The 19,987-nt window shown below is 46.8% G+C and overlaps 1 protein-coding gene across 1 annotated transcript; it reads right to left on the bottom strand.

Annotated features, from left to right (window-relative positions):
* Nucleotides 1–11: 11 nt before the first annotated feature.
* zfyve16 (zinc finger, FYVE domain containing 16) lies at nt 12–19,831 on the bottom strand. Its single transcript, XM_056578863.1, has 18 exons — nt 19,120–19,831; nt 17,367–17,476; nt 14,958–17,146; nt 13,976–14,072; nt 11,145–11,321; nt 9,969–10,112; nt 8,595–8,810; nt 8,060–8,182; nt 7,185–7,340; nt 6,513–6,737; nt 5,839–5,921; nt 5,600–5,704; nt 5,187–5,337; nt 4,717–4,797; nt 4,211–4,373; nt 3,835–3,940; nt 3,113–3,289; nt 12–2,695 (listed from the first exon to the last, which is right to left on the bottom strand). Exons 2-18 carry the CDS (start codon nt 17,434–17,436, stop codon nt 2,537–2,539), a joined length of 4,422 nt encoding a protein of 1,473 aa, XP_056434838.1. The 5' UTR covers nt 17,437–17,476; nt 19,120–19,831; the 3' UTR covers nt 12–2,536.
* Between the last annotated feature and the right edge of the window lie 156 nt (nt 19,832–19,987).

The raw sequence follows: 19,987 nt of genomic DNA, 5'->3' as shown, positions 1-19,987 counted from the left end.
CCCACTTCTATATACACGTTTTTTAAGTTTTTAAGTCACTTAGACGTTATTTCTGGTTATAGTCCTACTTATATACTGTTTTGCAAGTGCACTATTCTAGACTATATTATAATATACACAGTATTAATTAAAAAGGAGACCTACACCTAAATGTTGCCTAAATTGTGCCTGTTTGGACTTTCTTTTTATTAAAAGTCAGTTTCCTATACGCCTACTCGAGAGACAAACATGGACACCTGATTTTAAAGACATCTGCTTCACAGGAGTTTTACTTTACGCCACGGCCTTGACTGCGATTGCTCCCAGACGATAAGAACTTCAAGTAGTAGCACCTGTATCAAGTAGCGAGGTAAAACTGCACCAAAACGTAAGGGCCTCAATATATTTATTTAGTAATTAATTTCCTACATACCACCAAGACATGGACATGTTTGCAAACTACAATGAACATAAATAAAGCCTATAGGAGTTCCAAATATCTAATCTGTTGAAAGGCTTTTAGGAGACATTATAAAAAATTAAATAAAAATGGAGAAAAAAAAAGAAAACTTAATTCAATGTGATTCATGTGAGATAAATGAAAGTCGTTTGGTTTGCCACAAACATTGTTCGGCCTACGATTTATAAACATTGACGAAACAGTATCAAAACCAGATTACATTTGTGGTGAAACTACTCTATGGGCTCGAAGACAACAGAAAATTATAAAAACTGACTTGAACTGACTTGATATTTGCCTTGAGGACCAGAAAGACTTAATTGAGGGTAATGAACATTATCTATTGATGTGATAGGGTCCTCCAATACACTCACTGGACAACAAACTGCCACTGTTAGCTATAAATTATGTTTCCTAAATGTTTAACATTTGGCAATATCATTGTTTTGCTTAAGCCCTTTGAAACTGTATTTGTGAAAAATGGTTCTTTATACAAATTAACATGAACGTAAGGCACCTTTAGACTTTCTATCAAAAATATCCATTTGTAGTCCTTTTGATAAAACTTTTAATACGAAATGTTCAAAAATAGTTTAATATCTTTAAAATGTCCAACAGAGCAATACATATACACTGGAGAACAAAGAGCTACAGCTATTATGGGACTGATGAGGTTCGCTGGCAACTTGAAGTATACTTCAAATACATATTGATCTGGTTCCAGATCTGCATCCGTTTTTGACAGCATGTTACTGTTGGTTTCGCCAACGGAGAATAATTGCCGGCCCACTCTTCTCTTGAAAAGCTTCAGCACATGTAAGCGTACCTTAGTTTCTGTAAAGACACATATTTTAGCAAAATGCCTTCTATAGCTTTGCGCTTACAATGGAATAGTCAAGAGGTGGTGGGCTTTCCCAAAGGAAGGCTTTAACTAACTTATCCACATGGATGTAGTCGTTTGCGCGAGTACTGCTCTAAAGCTTAGTTTTAAAGGACGGCACGTTTACATGAGAGAAACTGAATGTAGTGACTATTAGATCTAAAGTTTTAACAGGAATATGTGATGCTGGTGTTTTGGCAATGACTGCTTGTCTGAAAAAACACTAGATCACATAGTTAACAAAATGACAAAAGAGAACAAGACTTAAAACGGGATCGGAGGATTTAACCGGGAGGGAAAGCGAGGATATTTCTTACTAACCAGATATAGACTGTTGTAATTGAGATGAGTTTATTTGGGGTGCTTGTCTTCCAATCCTGACCACATCTAACTACAAGACCTTGTTTGGCAGGGAAAATACAATGCTGACCGCTTGAATCGTGTGCAGTTTAAATATTACATTTCAGTTATAAGCGATAAAAGAATACTAGTGTAAATTAGTTCCAGCATTTGACCGATGCGCCCTATCCCCACATAGATGTACTGTGAAACACTGAGCACACATCTGTCCATCACACCAATTCATTTCATATCATTCCTCTGGATACCGCACATCATTTGACCCCTAGGGAATATAATAAATAAATCTAAATCATTTTAGACAGAGTCCATCTGAGAAATTCACTGAGATGCGAGGAGCCGGCCGAGGCCAGAACAGAAGAAAATAGAATCATTTCATATATTTGGTCATATTATCAATATTTTACATGTTTAGTGTTTGGCCTCTTGGATCAAAGCCACTTTGGTAACCACAAAAACAAACAGAAATCGCCCGACAGAAACCTGGCTTGAGTCTCGGTTCTCTATCATACAATCTTTAAAAATCCATCCGTGCACGCCGTCTTCCCCATTGTCAGTAGCGTTTGCTTGCCAGGGAAACCACAGCCACGTTGACCCTCAATATTGGCTTGTCCTTGATATTCCATAAGGTGTTCATGAGGGAGTGTGTAGGTGTGTGTGTGTGTGTTGATGCATGTGCGTATGTAAGCGTGTGTGTGTAAGTCTAGTGTCTGTGTATGCAAGTGTGTGTGTGTGCCCGCGTTTATGCGTGTGCATGCGTGCCTGTGTTAGTCTGTGTTTGTGTGTGCGTGCGTGCCTAAGTGTGTGTGTGTGTGTGCGTGTGCGCGTGCGTGCCTAGGTGTGTGTGCGCGCGTGGATCACATGATGTGCGTGATGTAGAAGAGGAACTCCATGTCCACGGGGACCTGGGGCACGCCGGCACTGCCCCCGTGGATGACGGGGATCAGGGAGCTGTCCAGGTCGTTCATGTAGCACTGGGGGAGCAGCCGGCCCCCCGAGCCCGCCTGGTACTCCACCTGGGGTGGGGGGGGGGGGGGGGGGGGGGACGGAGGGATGGACAGATGAAGACACAGGAAGACATGGAGAGATGGAGATAAAGATGGATACATAGATGGAGAGAGGTTCAGAAAAATATGGAAAGAAGTACAGATAAATTAAATTTAGAAGATATATTGATCAAATATATTCAGATCGTGAGATAAGAGTTAGAAAAGGAAGGAAGATGGAAAGAAAGAAAGGTAGAATACAGTGACTTCTGAAGAGGTATATTCTCTATATCCCATGTCATGCGACACATATTCAGGGCGCAACCATGTCATGTGACACACGTTCAAGGCGTAACCATGTCATGTGACACATGTTCAGGGCATCCCATGTCATGTGACACACGTTCAAGGCGTAACCATGTCATGGGACACACGTTCAGGGCGTACCATGTCTGCCTGCGTGGAGACTCGGAGGGCGAGGGAGTTGATCCCGCGGGACGCCAGCACGGCGAGGTGGGGGGCCAGGGCGCTGCAGGTGGCCAGGGACATCTCCCTCTGGAACACACTGCTGGACGACACCACCGTCGCCAGGCAACCCTCGGTGCTCTTCAGCTGGTAGAAGACCTGGCGAGGCCGAGTGAAACGCAGGGATTTATACCAACGCTCTCCTCTATGCTAGCATGTTTACACTGCAGGCTGATGTGACGTTAGGCCCTTTAACACGTTGTTCTGTCACTTACAGGGATGACCTCGATCAGCTGACATGGGAGAGATTTTCAATATCCTACTTTTTTTATGTTGTTCTTACACAATTCAATTTATGTACATTAAGTGTTTGTCATATGCACAATAAGAAACATGTTCTCAGTCATAAAATGAAATTCTTCCTTTGTTTTCCACAGACGCCAAATGCCAAGAAAGAAATATAAAAAAAAATGAAAATAAATAAATTAAACAACACATGGCTGATTTCCAGCCGTGCGGCCGCAAGAACCAACAAGAGATTCAGTTTGAACAAGACCTTCTGTTCTAGCACCATCGATCTTTATGTCACACTTCTGTTTGGACCCTTCCCCTTGTGATGGTACAGGCCGATCGATATCAGCATGGGTTCAGAAGGGCAAAAAATAAACCAACACAGCCCCATGAGAGGCGCCGTCGAAGCTCACCTCAGTGCATCGTATGACGCGGCCGTCCGACTCAAACTCAGAGTCGTGCTGCGTCCGGAGGCTGTGGACGCCGTCCAGCGACCGGCCGTCCACAGCGCTGGTCACCCTGCAGGGACACAGCACCATCACCATCACCATCATCACCCATCACATTTGCTCCCATTGACTCAGAGTCCCCTGGCCGGTAGGGGCCCTATGTGGGTGTCACTGCCGTCATGGCGGCCCCCCTGGTCGGTGGGGCCCCTATGTGCTGGTCACTGTCGTCATGGCGGCCCCCTGGTCGGTGGGGGCCCTATGTGCGTGTCACTGCCGTCATGGCGGCCCCCTGGCCGGTGGGGGCCCTATGTGCGGGTCACTGGCGGCCCCTTGCTCTCACCCTGCGTTGAGCGTGGCGGTCCGGTCCACCCAGCGCACCGTGACGTTCTCCCGCAGCTCCCCGCCGTCACTCTTCCCGCACGGGATCAGGAAGTCCGTCTGGTCCCTCAGCGCGGTGCGCAGGGACTCCATGGTCTCGGGGGGGATTTGAACCATCAACCCGTCTGGAGGGACGCACGCACATACAGAGAATGAAGTAAGAAACCCGGGGGACTACCACAAATCAACAAAGAGATATCGTCATGAAAATAAACACCCACACCCTAACAACTACAGTCTACCCGTCAATGGGCATACGGGCACACAGCGGCCCACGGCAGCTAGGTGAGTAAGGCCCATAATGGGTGACCGTTTACAACCAAGATGGCAGCTAGGCGAGACAGGCCCAAAGTGTGCACCAGTGTAGAACCAAGATGGCCGCCAGGTGAATAAGGCCCATCGTGGCCGTCCGTTCGGAACAAAGATGGCCGCTTGGTGACCAAGGCCCATAAGGCGACGTAAGCTTACCCTCCACGATGCTGGACTTGGCGATGAAGCCCGAAGACGCTTTGAGGGCTCCGTTGAACACGACAAAACTGGCTCCGGTTACTGCAACACAACACGGGTAAAGACACCCACAATGAGGAGGAGAAGGCCATAGCAACCCCACTGGAAGGGCTAATCACAGCATGATGGTATAAAGGTTACCAAACACCTGTCAGTGCTCATTAAGGGACCTCCCGTTGAGAGAGGCTCCACAGGCTCTATCAGCGGGAGGCCAACTCTGTCTGAACTGTGACGATTCCAGTTGGAATTATTAACATGTTTGATTCCTACTATTGGAATCGGGGCTGATCAGAACGGGACTATTCATTTTGGCCTGGTTGATATCAGCGATTATTGCCAGCGTGCTTGTACACTGCTGCGATCTGTAAAAATCTAACTAATGTTACAGAGGTAGGATAGGGTATATGAGCTGTATAAGGGGTAGAAGGTACCTGTGCGTGTGTGGCCAGGCTTGCTGTTGGCCTGGGTCTGGTAGTTTCCGTCTTCATTCTGGAAGCAGACCAGGTGAGAGTCCGCCTCTGAGCTGAAGGTGGCTCCCACGCTAATGACATGCTCGTTGGACGAGTTCACAACCTTCTGCATCTGCACAAACACAAGGTCCACACCCATTCATTCGGTGACCACAATCAACCAATTATGAAGGTGTCACCAATCTGCCAATTATCAATGTGTTCTAAAATAACCCCTCATAAAAAGGTCTACTGGACAAATGATCAAATAAGTTCCATTTAACCAGTTAGCAAAGTAGCAAACTTGAACCAACCGATTCGATCTCATCAATTAAGAGTTGAAAATTCAAACCAACAAACTAACAAAGTGTCCAAGTTTGAGCATGTCACCGTACCTCATTGAAGCGACTCTTGGGGATGTCGATATAGCTGTGGCCCATCTCCATGTGTATCCTCAGCCCCTCGACTATAGCTATACTGTACTGGTAGTTCCTCAGGTCCTGGGGAGAACAGCATTACAGTCTCTGCACCACACCATGGATAAGCAGGGTACTACAACAACACATGAGTTCTACTGGCCACCGCCTATGATAACTGATTTCCGGATGCTGTAGGTATTATGGCATGGTCTTACCGCTAGTAAGTTCATGATGGTGTGTCCGGTCTCTCTGTACACAGACTCCCTGAAGCGCGTGCTGACGGGCGTAGTGGGGTACACTGTAATGCATACATGACAATTAGCTTGACATGCCTATGCATCCCTATTGCACAAGCACATGAAGACATCTCAACATAATGGCATAGCTTAGCATATTCAACAGCCTTTTGTTTAGCATTATTATGCTGCTGCACTAGCAGAAATAAAGCTATGCTATCCTAATTACATTTAGCTTAGCATCACTATGGCATCACACAAAAATAAAGCACTCCTAACATAATGGTATTTTCGCAACAAGATTAAAAACATATTTTTCCTACCCTAACAAACAGAAACACATGCTCCATAAAAGCGATTTGATTTGCGAAATATCTAATTTCAAAAACAATTGCATATTTCCAGATGACTATATGACTTTACTATTAAACATTCTCATGAAATCAATAAATAACCCCGAAAGATGTTATTAAAGGTTATCAAGGTGTGCATTAAGCATCAGAAAACCATGTTGATTTAAAATCCCCAATCTCACATCATTTCAGTCTATGGATGCCCTATTCACCCTCCTGGCAGTGGTTATTTTACTTTCCTAGCACACGTCGTCCATCACAATCACTAAAAAAGCTGTGCACAACCTCCCCGCTCCCTACCGCTGTGTCCAGTGCCCAGCCGCAGCAGCAGCCGCAGGGGGAACACCTTGGCCCAGGGCACCTCCAGCCTCTGGATGAGCAGGCCGAAGAGGAAGGGCTGGGGCGGCACGCTCAAGCCCTCCAGGGGCTGGCAGGTGGGCGAGAAGAACAGCATGCCCCCGTGCTCCTTACTGCCCAGGAAGCTGCTGGTGAACGTCACGTTGCCCAGGTCCTCCACAAACTTCCCTGTGAGAAGGAGGGTCGTCATGAACCACTAAAAAAAAACACCATTAGCTAAGCCCTAGAGAACAGCTAAACCTGAGCTTAACCCTGGCTGGTAGCTAAATGTTAGGTGAAGCCCGGCCATAGCTAAAAGCTCTGGCTACCCTTACCCCTATCTACATTCAGTTTATTCAGCTCAGTGCAAAGACTTAGCTAAACCCAAGATAACAGCTAAAACGTAGCTGAACCATAGCTTACGGCTAAAACAAAGCTAAATCCCAGCCAACAGCTGTAATGTACCTCAACCCTATCTGACCGCTAAAACGTAGGTATACATCTAAAGCGTAGCTAAACCCTGCTAAATCCCTTCCCTAGCTAAATCCCAGCCACTATTAAACCTCGTCTTAAAGAGCTACCTCTGGGGACATATGCATTGGATTTCCGTATTTGTGTTAGTATGCGTTTCTGTACCATTTTGGGCATCTTGATAAATGTTGAGATACAGCGAGAAGAGGTCCCTTGGCAGGGTCTTCTCTTCTGGCAGACACTCCAGCAGGAACACAAGTTCTCTCTGGCCCAGCGCCTTCAGCCCGTTGGAGCCGAAACACCAGCAGCGCTGATCGCAGTCTGACAGGAAGGACACAGAAACACAATACCAAGTCGAACACGCAGCCTACAGTATAAACACCAAGTTAACCATAGAGACAAACGCTACAATACAGGTACAACGTAAACCATAGACTGAAATACAAACACTAAGTTAACCATAGAGATATAGGCTAGAATATGAAGCACTAAGTTAATCATAGAGACATAGGCTAGAATATGAAACACTAAGTTAACCATAGAGACATAGGCTACAGTACGGATACAACGTAACCATAGACTAAAATACATAACAATAAGTTGACAATAGAGACATAGGTTACAATAAAGATACAACCTAAAACCATAGACTGAAATACAAACACCAAGTTAACCATAGATAGATACAACGTTAACCATAGACTAAAATACACAATACTAAGTAAACCATATTCTATGAGTATAAAGTACAATTCTCAATATAAATACTAAGTAAACAATAGACTACATTATGAATACTAAGTAAACAATAGGCTGAAGTATAAATACAAAGTAAACTATAGACTACATTATGAATACTATGTAAATGATAGGCTACATTATAAATACTAAGTTAACCAAAGGCTGTAGTATAAATAACTAGACACCTATGCTCATGAATCGAACATCATTAAATCACTTCTCCGGTATCAGCTGTTTCTGGACGTATAAAACCAAAATGAATGAAAAGTTAAAAATTGATCTTTTTTATTTGGACTCACATGTTACCAGTTTGACATTAACCAACAGGTTAGCGTTCAGAAGAAAGGTCAAAGGCTGGGGTCCCCCCTCCTCCAATAGCAGCATGATCTGGCAGGGGGCGGGACCTTCCTCCACCAATACGGCTGGGGAAAAGAAATATAATAGAAAAATTAGTACAGGCAGGAATATTTAAATGAATGAATGATTAAGTAGGTATGCAAGGCTGTATAATGATTACATGACATTTATATCACATTACCTTTAATTATATGCTATTATGATGTTCCAGACTTCAGAAATAGGTAAGTTGTCAAAGTCAAAAAATACACAAATACCAGATCCTTATTGATCCTATGGAAATAGATTTTGTGTGTATAATGTGTTTTTTATGTGGTTCTCTAGTGTTTGGTTTTCTTATATTATAATTCACCCATGGTAAATTAAGAAGGAATAAAACATTTGATCCCAAAAGAATAACCCAATGAAACCAGGCTGGTGTGTGTGTGTGTGTGTGTGCGTGTGCGTGTGTGTGTGTGTGGGGGGGGGGGGGGTCACCTTGGGTCTCATCGTCTCCGGTGGTGATGATGAGGGGGGGCAGCTCGCCCTCAGCCTCCGGCAGCATGCTGCAGCCCCTGCTGGAGGGACACCCGATGCTGCACAGCAGGGCGTAGTCCCAGGGCCCCGACACCGGAGGACGCACCACCTCGGGGGCCGTGGGGGCCTCCGGGGCAGACCCGCCTCCTCCTCCTCCTCCTCCTCCTCCTCCTCCCCCTCCCCCTCCCCCTCCCCCTCCTCTTCCTCCTCCGGGCCGGGCGTCCGAGCCGCCCGGGCTGAGCTGAAAGGGGAAAGGACGCTCTGGAGTTAGGGGACATTTGTGCTTTTGTCGTTACCAAGGCTACAGTGGAAGCATCTCTTGTTTTCCAATGTACAACCAGGACTTGAAGCACTGGGGTGACTCATGGTGTGTTCCAGATGCCTCCGAGACCAGCCGTGCGAGTTGCAAGTGGGGAAATCTCCCAGCTTTCTTGCGGGATTTCTCGGAGGCACGCTCCCTTTTGGTCTGTCCCTCTCGGATTCTGAGAGCAGACCGAGGTCAGTGAGGCAAACAAAGACAAAAATGTCTGCGCCCATAAAGAGATTTATTTTCTTTGCATTTGTACCACATTGGTCATTTTAATGTAAATTTAAATGCTCTTACACACTTGATTACATTGCTGCTTTATTCCGGTCACCAATTTATGAATCGCACGGTCTTGCTGTGCGTACAATACAATGTAAAGTTGTGTTGTTTGTTTTCAAGCTGGTTTGCTAAAGAGGCTAATGTAGCTAACAATAACATCGACTAGCCAATGACATGACACAATCGCAAAGACGAACGGGAACGCTAGTGCTAGGAGACAGGAAAAGACGTCACAAGTGCAACTCGGAAGGCTGGTGTCCGAGGCATCTGGAACACACCATTATCCTTCTGGCATTTGACAACCACCACAACAGCAGAATTAATTCACTCTTTTTGGGTTTATTTCTAGGGCCCGACTGATACTGGATTTAGGGGTCGATACCGATACCGATATAAGGGAGTAAACAATTACCAATATTGATGTATCGGCCGATATATTTAAAATATAGATATATCGGCCGTTATTCAATATAATAGTAGTTTTCCCATCAGTGGGGCTCTATTTATTTGACTGTTTCATTCTTTGGTTGAAATGTATAATGCCGGAATAATTTTGATGAAATTAAATGTACAATGAGAACCATTCTGACTCTACAACAGGCATGGTATGTGGATGTATGTGGAGAGAGGGACCACCAGAGGGAGGGAGAGAGAGCGAGAGACAGCGAGAGGGAGAGGGAGAAAGAGAAAGAGAAAGAGAAAGAGAAAGAGAAAGAGAAAGAGAAAGAGAGAGAGAGAGAAAGAGACACTTACTATGGGAGGGTCCGGGGAGACGGGGCTACTCTCCTGAGAACTCCGTCGGCCCGTCACCACCAGCCGGCTGGTGTCTGCCACCTCCCCGTTGGGCAGGATGCCGTCAGCGAACCACACGCGCTTCTGCTCCCTGGGACCACCTGCACTCACAAGCACAGCGCCGCCACCGCGTTACACGCCGCTGGCTAAAGTGACCGCACGCTGGGGGAATTCATGCATTCTATACCGCTGAATTTCACGTTTTTGTTGGCTTACTGTTTTTTTGTGTTTATGTTTTGTACTTATGTTATCTGTCGTGAGATTTTGTATCATTATTGTATTTTCGGCAGAACAATTGTGACGGAAGCATTTCCCTCTGGATAAATAAAGCGCTATCTGAACCAACTAGAACAAACTACACTGTATGAAGAGGTACTACCACGATACAGCTAGACCCAGAACAAACCAGACTGAATGAAGAGGGACAACCAGACATGGAGTTACACCCAAAGCTAACCAGACTGAATGAAGAGGGACAACCAGACATGGAGTTACACCCAAAGCTAACCCGACTGAATGAAGAGGTACCATGATATAGCTACACCCAAACAAACTCAATGTTGTGGTACAACCACGATAGAGCTCCACCCAAAACAAACCAGACTCAATGAAGAATACGACCACGATACAGCTACAACCAAAACAAACCAGACTGAATGAAGAGGTACGATGATAGACTACACCCAAAACAAACCAGACTGAATGAAGAGGTACGACCATGATAGAGCTACACCCAAAATAAACCAGACTGAATGAAGAGGTACGACCACGATAGAGCCACACCCAAAACAAACCCGACTGAATGAGGAGGTACGACCACGATAGAGCTACACCCATAACAAACCAGACTGAATGAGGAGGTACGACCACGATAGAGCTACACCCATAACAAACCAGACTGAATGAGGAGGTACGACCACGATAGAGCTACACCCAAAATAAACCAGACTGAATGAAGAGGTATGCCCAGAGCCCCAGACATAGAACTACAACCATAACAAACTAGATTGCATGTATGGGAACAACCAGACATAGAGCTACAATCATAAGAAAGTAGTCTGCAAGTATGGGAACAACCAGACGTAGAGCTACAACCGTAACAAACTAGACTGAATGAACAGGACATTGGTTACCGTCATTGCTGGGGTGTTTGAGAACGGACACGGGCACCATGACGGTGGGAGGGGGGGAGTTGAGGGTGCCTGCGGCCCGGGCCTGTTGTAGGGGAGGGATGGTGCTGCAGTACTCAGAGGGAACGTTAGGGTTTGGGCTGGGTCCAGTGGGACTCATCATGCGCTCCAGGGCCAGGGCTACAGGAGAAGACAAGAGGGGCACAGGAGGTGGTGCTGGGGGTTCATCAGGGCACTCTTTCACAGGGGTCACAGTTCAAGTTCACTTCAATCTTCCTTCCGGCTTCATTTTCTTGCCTCATTTCTTTTCCTGGTGCAAAACTGTTGAGCTTTTGGGTCCTAAGTGATTGTGTGTACATGAAGAACGTATTTACTTTGTATTATCGCCTGTTAAACTCTGAAGAGACTATAGATGGAATATATATACATCACACACACAATTTAAATCATAATATATATGATATATTTCCTTTTAGCTAATTTAGTTATATACAAAATAACATTGTCCATCACATCCGTTTGCTTTGCTTTTCTAATATCCTTGCATGAGTAGGTGAATCAGCAAAACAGGATCTCACCGAATAATTTTGCCTGGCCTGCCATGAGTTCAATTATTAATTCCCCTAGCTAGCTCCCAGTACTAAAACGGCACCTTAACCTTTAGTCAAACGTAAACATAGGAATAGGAACGATAGGAATATGGGAGTGAATGGGTCTAATGAGTTATGGCTGCTGCTTTTGGTGTCACTAAAGCTATAGCACTATCAATCTTGACGTCTACGGTGCAGTCATCACGCAGTATGCAGCTCTAGTAACCTGGTTGTATTGGCGCCATCTGCATGCAACGTAGTTCATATCGTCATTTGTACTTCTGTACGCGTCCAGGCGATTTGGGCACTTGAATGGCCCGATGATGCGAAATTGAAAAGTTCAGTATCAACGGATTCAGTATGTTATTTAATGGAGAGTAGAAGGGGGTGTGTGCGTGTGCGTGGGGAGGGGGGGAGATGACAAAGCAAAAAAACAGCAGGCAGAGGTGGGCTGGCAAACTAAACCGGGGCTACAGACTGAAGTGGTGACCTCATTTTTGAGGAGGCTCTCAAATGCAAGCCATAAATAGGTGCGTTAAAAATACAACGCTTTCATTTTTAAAAACCTCACATTGCATGTGGCTCACACCTGACCGCGCACGTAAACAGGACACATAACACACAACCGACACAACCGGCTCCCCCACCTTTCGACAATCCAAAGGAAGCTTACCTCATGCTCTTGATGGACTCTGACAACAACAACAACAATAACACCCAACCGGTCCACCTGCCCATGTTGACTCTAGTCCAATCCTAGCCTGACGCAGATGGTTTCCAGTTTGTTCTTCCCTGCCCCCTCCCTCCTCCCCCCCTCCCCCCAGTGATCACTCGCTCTGATGATCTGTGCTTCACAGCCTCTTATCCACAGAGCTATCCACAGCGGAGGGGGAACAGCCGCGCGCGCTCAGCCCCCAGCCTGACGCCAGTTCAGAGCCACGCCGCCGAGGAGAGAGATGAAGAACAGGAGAGCGATGGAGCTGGGAAGGGGGCGGGCGACAGAGCGACCATGTCACAACGCAACGCTCCGCCAATCAGCCGGCCGGAACAGATAAATCAACAAAGATCACTACTTCCGTCCCTCTCCAGCCTGGTTAGAGAGTACCCTTCAACAAAAAGACAGACCTCGTAGCTCGTTTTCCAGACCCGTTAGGAAAGTACCGAACAGAGAGGACCACGGAACAGTATGCTGCCATAACTCTCTCCACTCCTCCTTTGCCCTCTCTACCCGATCTGGCGCTCGCTCTCTCTCTCTCTCTCTCTCTCTCTCTCTCTCTCTCTCTCTCTCTCTCTCTCTCTCTCTCTCTCTCTCTCTCTCTCTCTCTCTCTCTCTCTCTCTCTCTCTCTCTCTCTCTCTCTCTCTCTCCCTCTCTCTCTCCCTCTCTCTCTCCCTCTCTCTCTCGTCCCCTCCCCCTCCCCATCTCTGGACTGCAGTCCCAGCTGTAATGCTTGCCTCTACAAAGCAGTGATTCGCCATCAAAACACAGAGACCAAGCTTTGAACCATTCCAAATAACTATTCGAGACTCGATAATGGAAACGTAATTAATGTATATCCACTTATTAAATTAACTAATACTAATAAATCAATGTTAATTAAAAACATATCTGTGTGCTATTGTATTACTCTTAGTATCTTATTTTGCTGTTATTCAAGCTGTTTGTACATATTGTTTTCCTGCATTGGACCACTGGGTGCCATCCAATGTACTTTTCATGAAGGGGAATAAGAAAATGATGATGCATTGCATAGATTTTCCCACATAACACGACAGAGAGGTCATATGACTATTGAGTAAAACCATACATTAACTATATGTCTTCATGACTATGTGTCACGTGTCCGACCATAAATCCATGCCAATTTCAAGAAGCAATTTGTTCTTGCAATGGCGACATGCGAGAACACACCTAAACATAATTTATGGTCTGCGTGTTGCCTGGCAGGTCTGGTGCACAAGGCCACAATGTCGTAACCACACTAGGGCCCAGTGGGATTTGTTACGAGCCGTGCAGCCATTATTCTGTCGAGCTAAGGCCACTGAACACGCCTACATGTGAGCGTGTCTTAAAGCCGGGCAACAGAAATTAATTAACAATGTGTGTTCTTTAAAAAAATGAATAATAATAAGCTTTTGTCATTTTATTGTGTTCGATAATAATCAACTAAAAAGGTTTTTACTTGATCATTCATCTAAAAAATCCTCCTCCCAATAGAGAATGTTGTAAGGCATACGCATCTCACCTCTTTGTATGCTCTCAAAGCATCTGTTGCACACGCGCGCCTCCTTCTCCAAGTACTGGAGCTTGCATTTCCTATTGCAGCAGATAGCACAGTAGACCTGCCACAAAGAAAGAGAAGAGAAGAGGAGTGAGCGCGTGCAAACCACTCAATGGACCTTCAATTGGAGAGCCGCATCAAATAACCGTCCATCGGTTTGCCAGCACTAGAAGTGCACTTGAGCTTGGCTGACGCGACAAGAACACGGTTCAGCATAAGACAAGGGCTGACCTCTGTTTGTGATATGTGTGGTGCTCACCACCCAGTGTCTGGTGGTGTGTATCGATGAGAGACCCTGTCTAATACTGGGTTAATCAGTGGGGCCTTCAATTCCCAACCTCCTGCCTTGAGTTTATAACTGACTGAGGATCGATAGAGAAGCTGGGGGGGATGCTGACTCATGCTTCCCACCGTTCCCCCCCCCCCCCCCCACCAATAACACCAGAGCTATATTTAGGCCCGGTCCTAGAGCTTGTTGTTAATTCAACAATGCCCCAGTCTCCTTGGTCAGCATGCAGTGCATTTCTGTCCTCATCTAAATTTTAAGTCATAATCCACAAAACAATAAATAATACATACAAAAAATATATAAACATGAAATGTCTATACATATAAATAAACAATTTAAATGTCAAAAACTACTTATACCAATCAGTACCGAGTCATTTTGGAAACGTGTTATCAAACGTAATTTACTAACAAACTTGAAATACTGATTCCATTATGGTATGTCATTTCTTTAACAGATAGAGGTTAAAGGTATCTTGCTTACGGGTGATTTGGTGATCCAACCAAGCACCTCCCAGATGTAGGTCAGACACCCACTCACCCCTCCGACATCATGCTCCCAACCATGTTTAAAAAGCCACCCCCCATTACAACGCATTCTTACCGATATTCATACCCATTCGACTCGGACCCCTGAGAAAGACATGGCGGTACACACCTTCCCACAGGCACGACAGTGATGCCGCCGCCTGGTGAAGGTGAACCTCAGGTCGCAGCCCATGCACTTGGGCGCCTCGGCGTCCGGCACCCAGGACGGCTGCCTGCAGCCCAGCCCCTCGTCCGAGCCTTCGTCCACCGACCCCGAGTACTCCCCGGAGGTGTCCCCGGGGTAGGGCGGGGGCTCCGACAGCTCGTTGTACGAGGGGTCGTGACCCTGCGGGGTGTAGAGCAGCCTGGGGTCGCCGTTGTCGTGACCGCCCCCGGTGGGTGGGTGTTGGGGGTGCGGCGGGGAGGTGGGGGTTGCGTCGCCGTCGTCCGGGGAGGGCGGGACGTCGACGGTGCCGCTGGCCGCGGTGGGGATCCGCTGCTCTTCCTCGGCCGCGGGGGAGGGGGTGGCCGCCTTGCCGTGGAGCTGCTTGGGTCTCGCTCCTCCATAGGAGGACTGTGAATCAGGGCTGGCTACGTGCGGGGGCTGCACGGGGGTGTTGTTGGCGGAGGGCTTGACACGGGAACAGAGTTCGGGCTCCAGCTGGTAGGAGCTGAGGGCGTTGGATGGATGCGTGGGGTCCAGACGCTCGCCCGTGGGAACGCCGGCTGCCCTGCGCTCCCCTTCCGGAGAGGAGGCCTCGCAGCAGCCCCCCAGCTCCTCCTCCACCAGCCGGTGCTCCGGGTCGGCGTCCCCGTTGGACAGGCCCGAGAGGCCGCCGCCGCCACCGCCGCCGCCGCCGCTGCTGAGGCCGCACTCGCCAGACCGGCTGGCGAGGAAGGCCCCGCCCTCCGCCTGCTCGGCCTCGGCGTGGGCCTGCAGGAAGGCGTCCAGCTCCTCGTCCGTGACCAGCAGCTCCGCCTGGTCGCTCTCAGGCAGGAACTCGAAGCCGAACTCGGGGGAGTCGCCCAAGCCTTCATCTGCAACGCAAGACTCTGCAGCAGCCATGGAGAGGGCGGGGAGGGTGTCGGAGGAGCCCAGACACTGGGGCCGGGGAGTGAGAGAGACGCCGCCCCCTGCTGGCTGCCGGGGGGGACGAGGGACCTCTGGATTCACTCGCTCGTCGGAGCGGAACGTGTCCTTGCCGCTCTCGGGGGGGGAAATGGACTCGGCCTCCGTGCTGTCGGACACGCCCGACGCGGCGTCCCCGCTCGACTCGGCTTCTAGGGAGTCTTTCGCAGTACTGGTCGGGTTCACCAGAGCCCCGCACATGGACAGGCAGGACAACCTCGCTGGCACACTGTCCGAGGTGTCTGGCTTGGAGGGGGGCTCTGTTTCGCTGCTGTCCTGCTGATGGCCCGTCTCCGCGGGCCCCTCTAGTGGCTCTTCTGAGACTATGTCGTTGTCGGTGTTGTAGTTGTTGTTGTGGAGAGTGTTATCGGGCGGGGTGCATGCTGGTTCAAAGTAGCCCAAAGAGTTCCCCACTTGTTGGACCACATGAGACAAATCCCCCACCTCCTCATGTTCATCATCATCATCATCATCCTCCTCCTCGCGGAGCTCCGATGCATTGGACACGGCATCGTCGGCGGGCTCGCAGCTCCGATCGACTGCGGCCGGAAGAATGACGTCCAGAAGACTGAGGGAGGCAGAGTATCCCTCTGCGATCTGACCCAGTGACTCCACGTTCCCACCTGACGCCCGCTGCAGCTCAGCATCCACAGCGCCCACACCTCGATTGGCCCATGCCCCCTCCCATACATGGGGGATCACAGGGCTGGCAAAATCCACCAGCAGGGCCTCCTCTTCTTCTTCTTCTTCTACTACTTCTTCTTCTTCCTCCTCCTTCTCCATCCGTCTCTCCGCCAGGTCCAGCTCCCTGAAGGTGTCATGGCCGCCGGCTCGGTCCAGTATGGCAGAGCTCGTGTCGCTGACGAGGTCGCACTGGGGCTTCAGGGTGCGGTCCGGACATGGAGGGGTGGAGCCTTTGGCGGGTCGGCGGTCCACAGAGGAGAGGAGGTCCACGCCGGTGAGGGGCTGTCCCCTGGGTTTGTCAGCCCCAGAGTGTGGCTGGTTGTGGAGGTGCTGGTGGCTGGCCGGGCGGTCGGTGCAGCCAGGGGCCGAGCCATAGTGGAGAGAGTTGAGGTCAGGCAGGCTAGGTGGCCCTGTGGAGGAACCATCCGGAGGTAAACACTGAGGGCCCGGCGAAGGGACGGCATGCGCAGAGGACTTCAGGTACACGGTTCTGCAGTCGTGCTCTTCTGAAAAGGTGGACAAGAAAAATACCGTAAGCGAAGAAGAACTGATTCGTTATAAACGATTCCACTACATTCTACACCCTGCACCTTAAACAGAAAATCCTCAGCCTATTTATGAATGTGTTTTATGAGGCATCCACGGGTTGTTCATGTTTTATGACACTGAAAAAAATACTTAAACACACCAAATTCGGCAGGAACGGTGTTTGTTGTTGTTGTTTACCTGTATTGAGCTCAAAGTCATCCAGCAGCTTGTCGAGGTCACACACGGCAGCCTTGAAGAAGCTATCCATGCTGTGTGACGGGGAGGACGTTTCACCGCACCGCTACATCCTTCAACCACACAAAGCACAACAACATATCATTTGGAAGTTTTCTTCACTTTCTTTTTCTTCACTTCAATTATTTTTTTATAGCTACTAATAATCATTACAGCAACAGCATAGCCCACAATTTGGTTTTGTGAATATTCAATACCAACAAGTTAAAATATTTATTTGATTCAATATAGGGGCAATACTTCCGATAGCAGAAAGATTTAAATGCTGTATTTGGATTTCGCTGCTGGAAAATTTCTTGACTTTAAATGTCCTTTCTCCCATACTAACTCACTATAAGTGAAATTATCCAGACTTATTACCAGGAATGTCTCAGATGTCTACAATACTGTAAATTATCTTTTAATTAGTACCTCACTAAGAAGTGCAAATAGACAGTAAAAACTGATACTTTTGAAGTACCAAGGAAAGTTACAGCCCATGCCTAACCTGTGGTCCAAAGACCACTGGAATCTCCATACCAATCATGAAATAGTTAATATCCTATTCCTACATAGTGTACGTTTAGTCTACACTAATTTGTGGAGACAAAATATCATATACATTATCTTAATCAATGTTAATGTGCTGAAATTAGGGTGTGTGTACAGTGATGGAAACACAGTGCATCAATTTATGATTGCTTTAAAATGCAAAACGTTTTGATTTTTCGATTGTAATGGGGTAAGGAAATATTTAGGACTGTTTCTGGGAATGACGAACATTAGAAATACCTGTAGGTCATTGATTTTTCATTACTAACCTACTTTTAGTATCCTTGATATTAGCTTAATAGACCACATTGAGTATAACTGGTGTGGATATATTTAAATAATCCTATAACTAAACATCCTACATTTATATTACAACAATCACTGTCCAAGAGGCTCGTCAAGAGTATAATTAAATTGTATTATTCAGTAAAGAGCCTTTACACTGTGTATGGCCGATTCAAAGTATGCCAACAACACATTAGGCCTAACGTTATCTCACGTACAAGACCACAGTTACAAACCAGGGCATGTATGTGAATGAAGCATGATCGGTAATGTACTTTTTAATGTAGTACGTGAAGTTAATGCTCCCTTGTTTTTATTTCCCTGTATCTGATATGAGATAAGACATATTGCATGCTCAACATAGCCCTTAAACCTAGCCGCAAAGAAATCACACCACTTAAACCAGAATAACATTGGACGAAGGCGATGCAAACATACCGGCTGTTTAGATGGTCAACAGGGTCAAGCACCAGCCCGAAACGCATTGTAAACTAAAAAAACACAAGCAACTTCCTGAATAAACTAACCAGCTTAAGCAGAGCTACAGGTTAATAAACATTGATCAGAACAGACTTCTGCGTCCAAATATTTGAGTGACAACTGAAGCATCGGTCGACACGACAAGCCGATCGACTTACAGTCAGCTATAGTACTCAACACTTTAGTTGGGCAAAAGTCGTTCTGTCGGTTTTGATAGAACCTCACGCTAACGTAGATTTTAGTAGCACAGCTAGCAGCTAACGTAGCTGTTACTAGCCTAGCGCTAACGTAGCTGTTAGTAGCATAGCTAGACGATAACCTAGCCGTCGGTAGCTCAGCTTGCCGCTAACGTATCTGTTGGGAGCCTGGCTAGCAGCTAACGTTAGGTTGTGATGTTTACCAGAAAGGTTTCATTCCGTCTCTCTCGCCTCGTCCTCCGTGGTTGTACACATATTTTGAGTTCAACCAAAAAACAGAAGCCATTCTTGACGATTAAACGGCGTTATCTGTTCAAGTATACAGCACTAGAACAGTTTGTTTAATTAAAGGTATGTAGTAGAAGTTAGGCGTTCAGTCGGCCATCTTGAATAGACTGGGAGGTCAAAGGAAACGAAACGAATGGGACACCATAAAACCGAATAATAAAATGTTTGGTACCATTTGTCTCACTGTTAATGTTACCACAAAAAAAACAAAATCCCAACGTTTCAATATCTAGTACACCAGACATGGGGGACATGACTTGTTACTTCCACAATAGCCACACAACGTTGATTCGCTACTGGTCACATTTGTGTGATATCCGCAAAAATGCAATGTCTCTTGCAACATCTTTACAAATACAAAAAACCCTAACGAGCTGGGACATCTCTCTTACACTTTGCCAGTCAAATATTAAAAAATATATCATGTTCTATCCTATTATTAACATATTACACATAACACACCTATATTATCCTATTAGATGATATAGACCAATTTGAATAAGTGTCATTATTAAGATCTAGATCGCACAATAAGTGAGTACAATTTGATTTGAAGATGAATGCCAGGGAATTTCAAGTGGCATTTTGGGTTATCTCGGGTAGTCACACAGTGGTTTGTTGTCAACAAGGTTGTCACACAATCCTGGAGGGCACCGCCTAGATGGCGCTGTTTCAACAGTTTACTATCAGCTTGGTCTTAAACGTTCAGTTAAAGAAGTAGGTCAGTCACAAAAATCCACCTCCCTGACCTGAAGATTCAACTTAATGTGGTTTGAGTGTATG

Source organism: Gadus chalcogrammus, chromosome 19 (genome assembly GCF_026213295.1).
Source record: "Gadus chalcogrammus isolate NIFS_2021 chromosome 19, NIFS_Gcha_1.0, whole genome shotgun sequence".
NCBI lineage: Eukaryota > Metazoa > Chordata > Actinopteri > Gadiformes > Gadidae > Gadus > Gadus chalcogrammus.
Note: the sequence above shows the minus strand (reverse complement) of the source record. Positions and strands in the feature narration are given on the sequence as shown.

Excerpts from the sequence above, each read along its gene's own strand:
- zfyve16 (XM_056578863.1), bottom strand. The coding sequence starts at position 17,436 with ATGGATAGCTTCTTCAAGGCTGCCGTGTGTGACCTCGACAAGCTGCTG. Across the intron at positions 4,374-4,716 it reads CAAGTCCAGCATCGTGGAGG|ACGGGTTGATGGTTCAAATC; the intron begins GTAAGCTTACGT and ends GCGTCCCTCCAG. Across the intron at positions 2,696-3,112 it reads TCTCCACGCAGGCAGACATG|GTGGAGTACCAGGCGGGCTC; the intron begins GTACGCCCTGAA and ends CCCCCACCCCAG.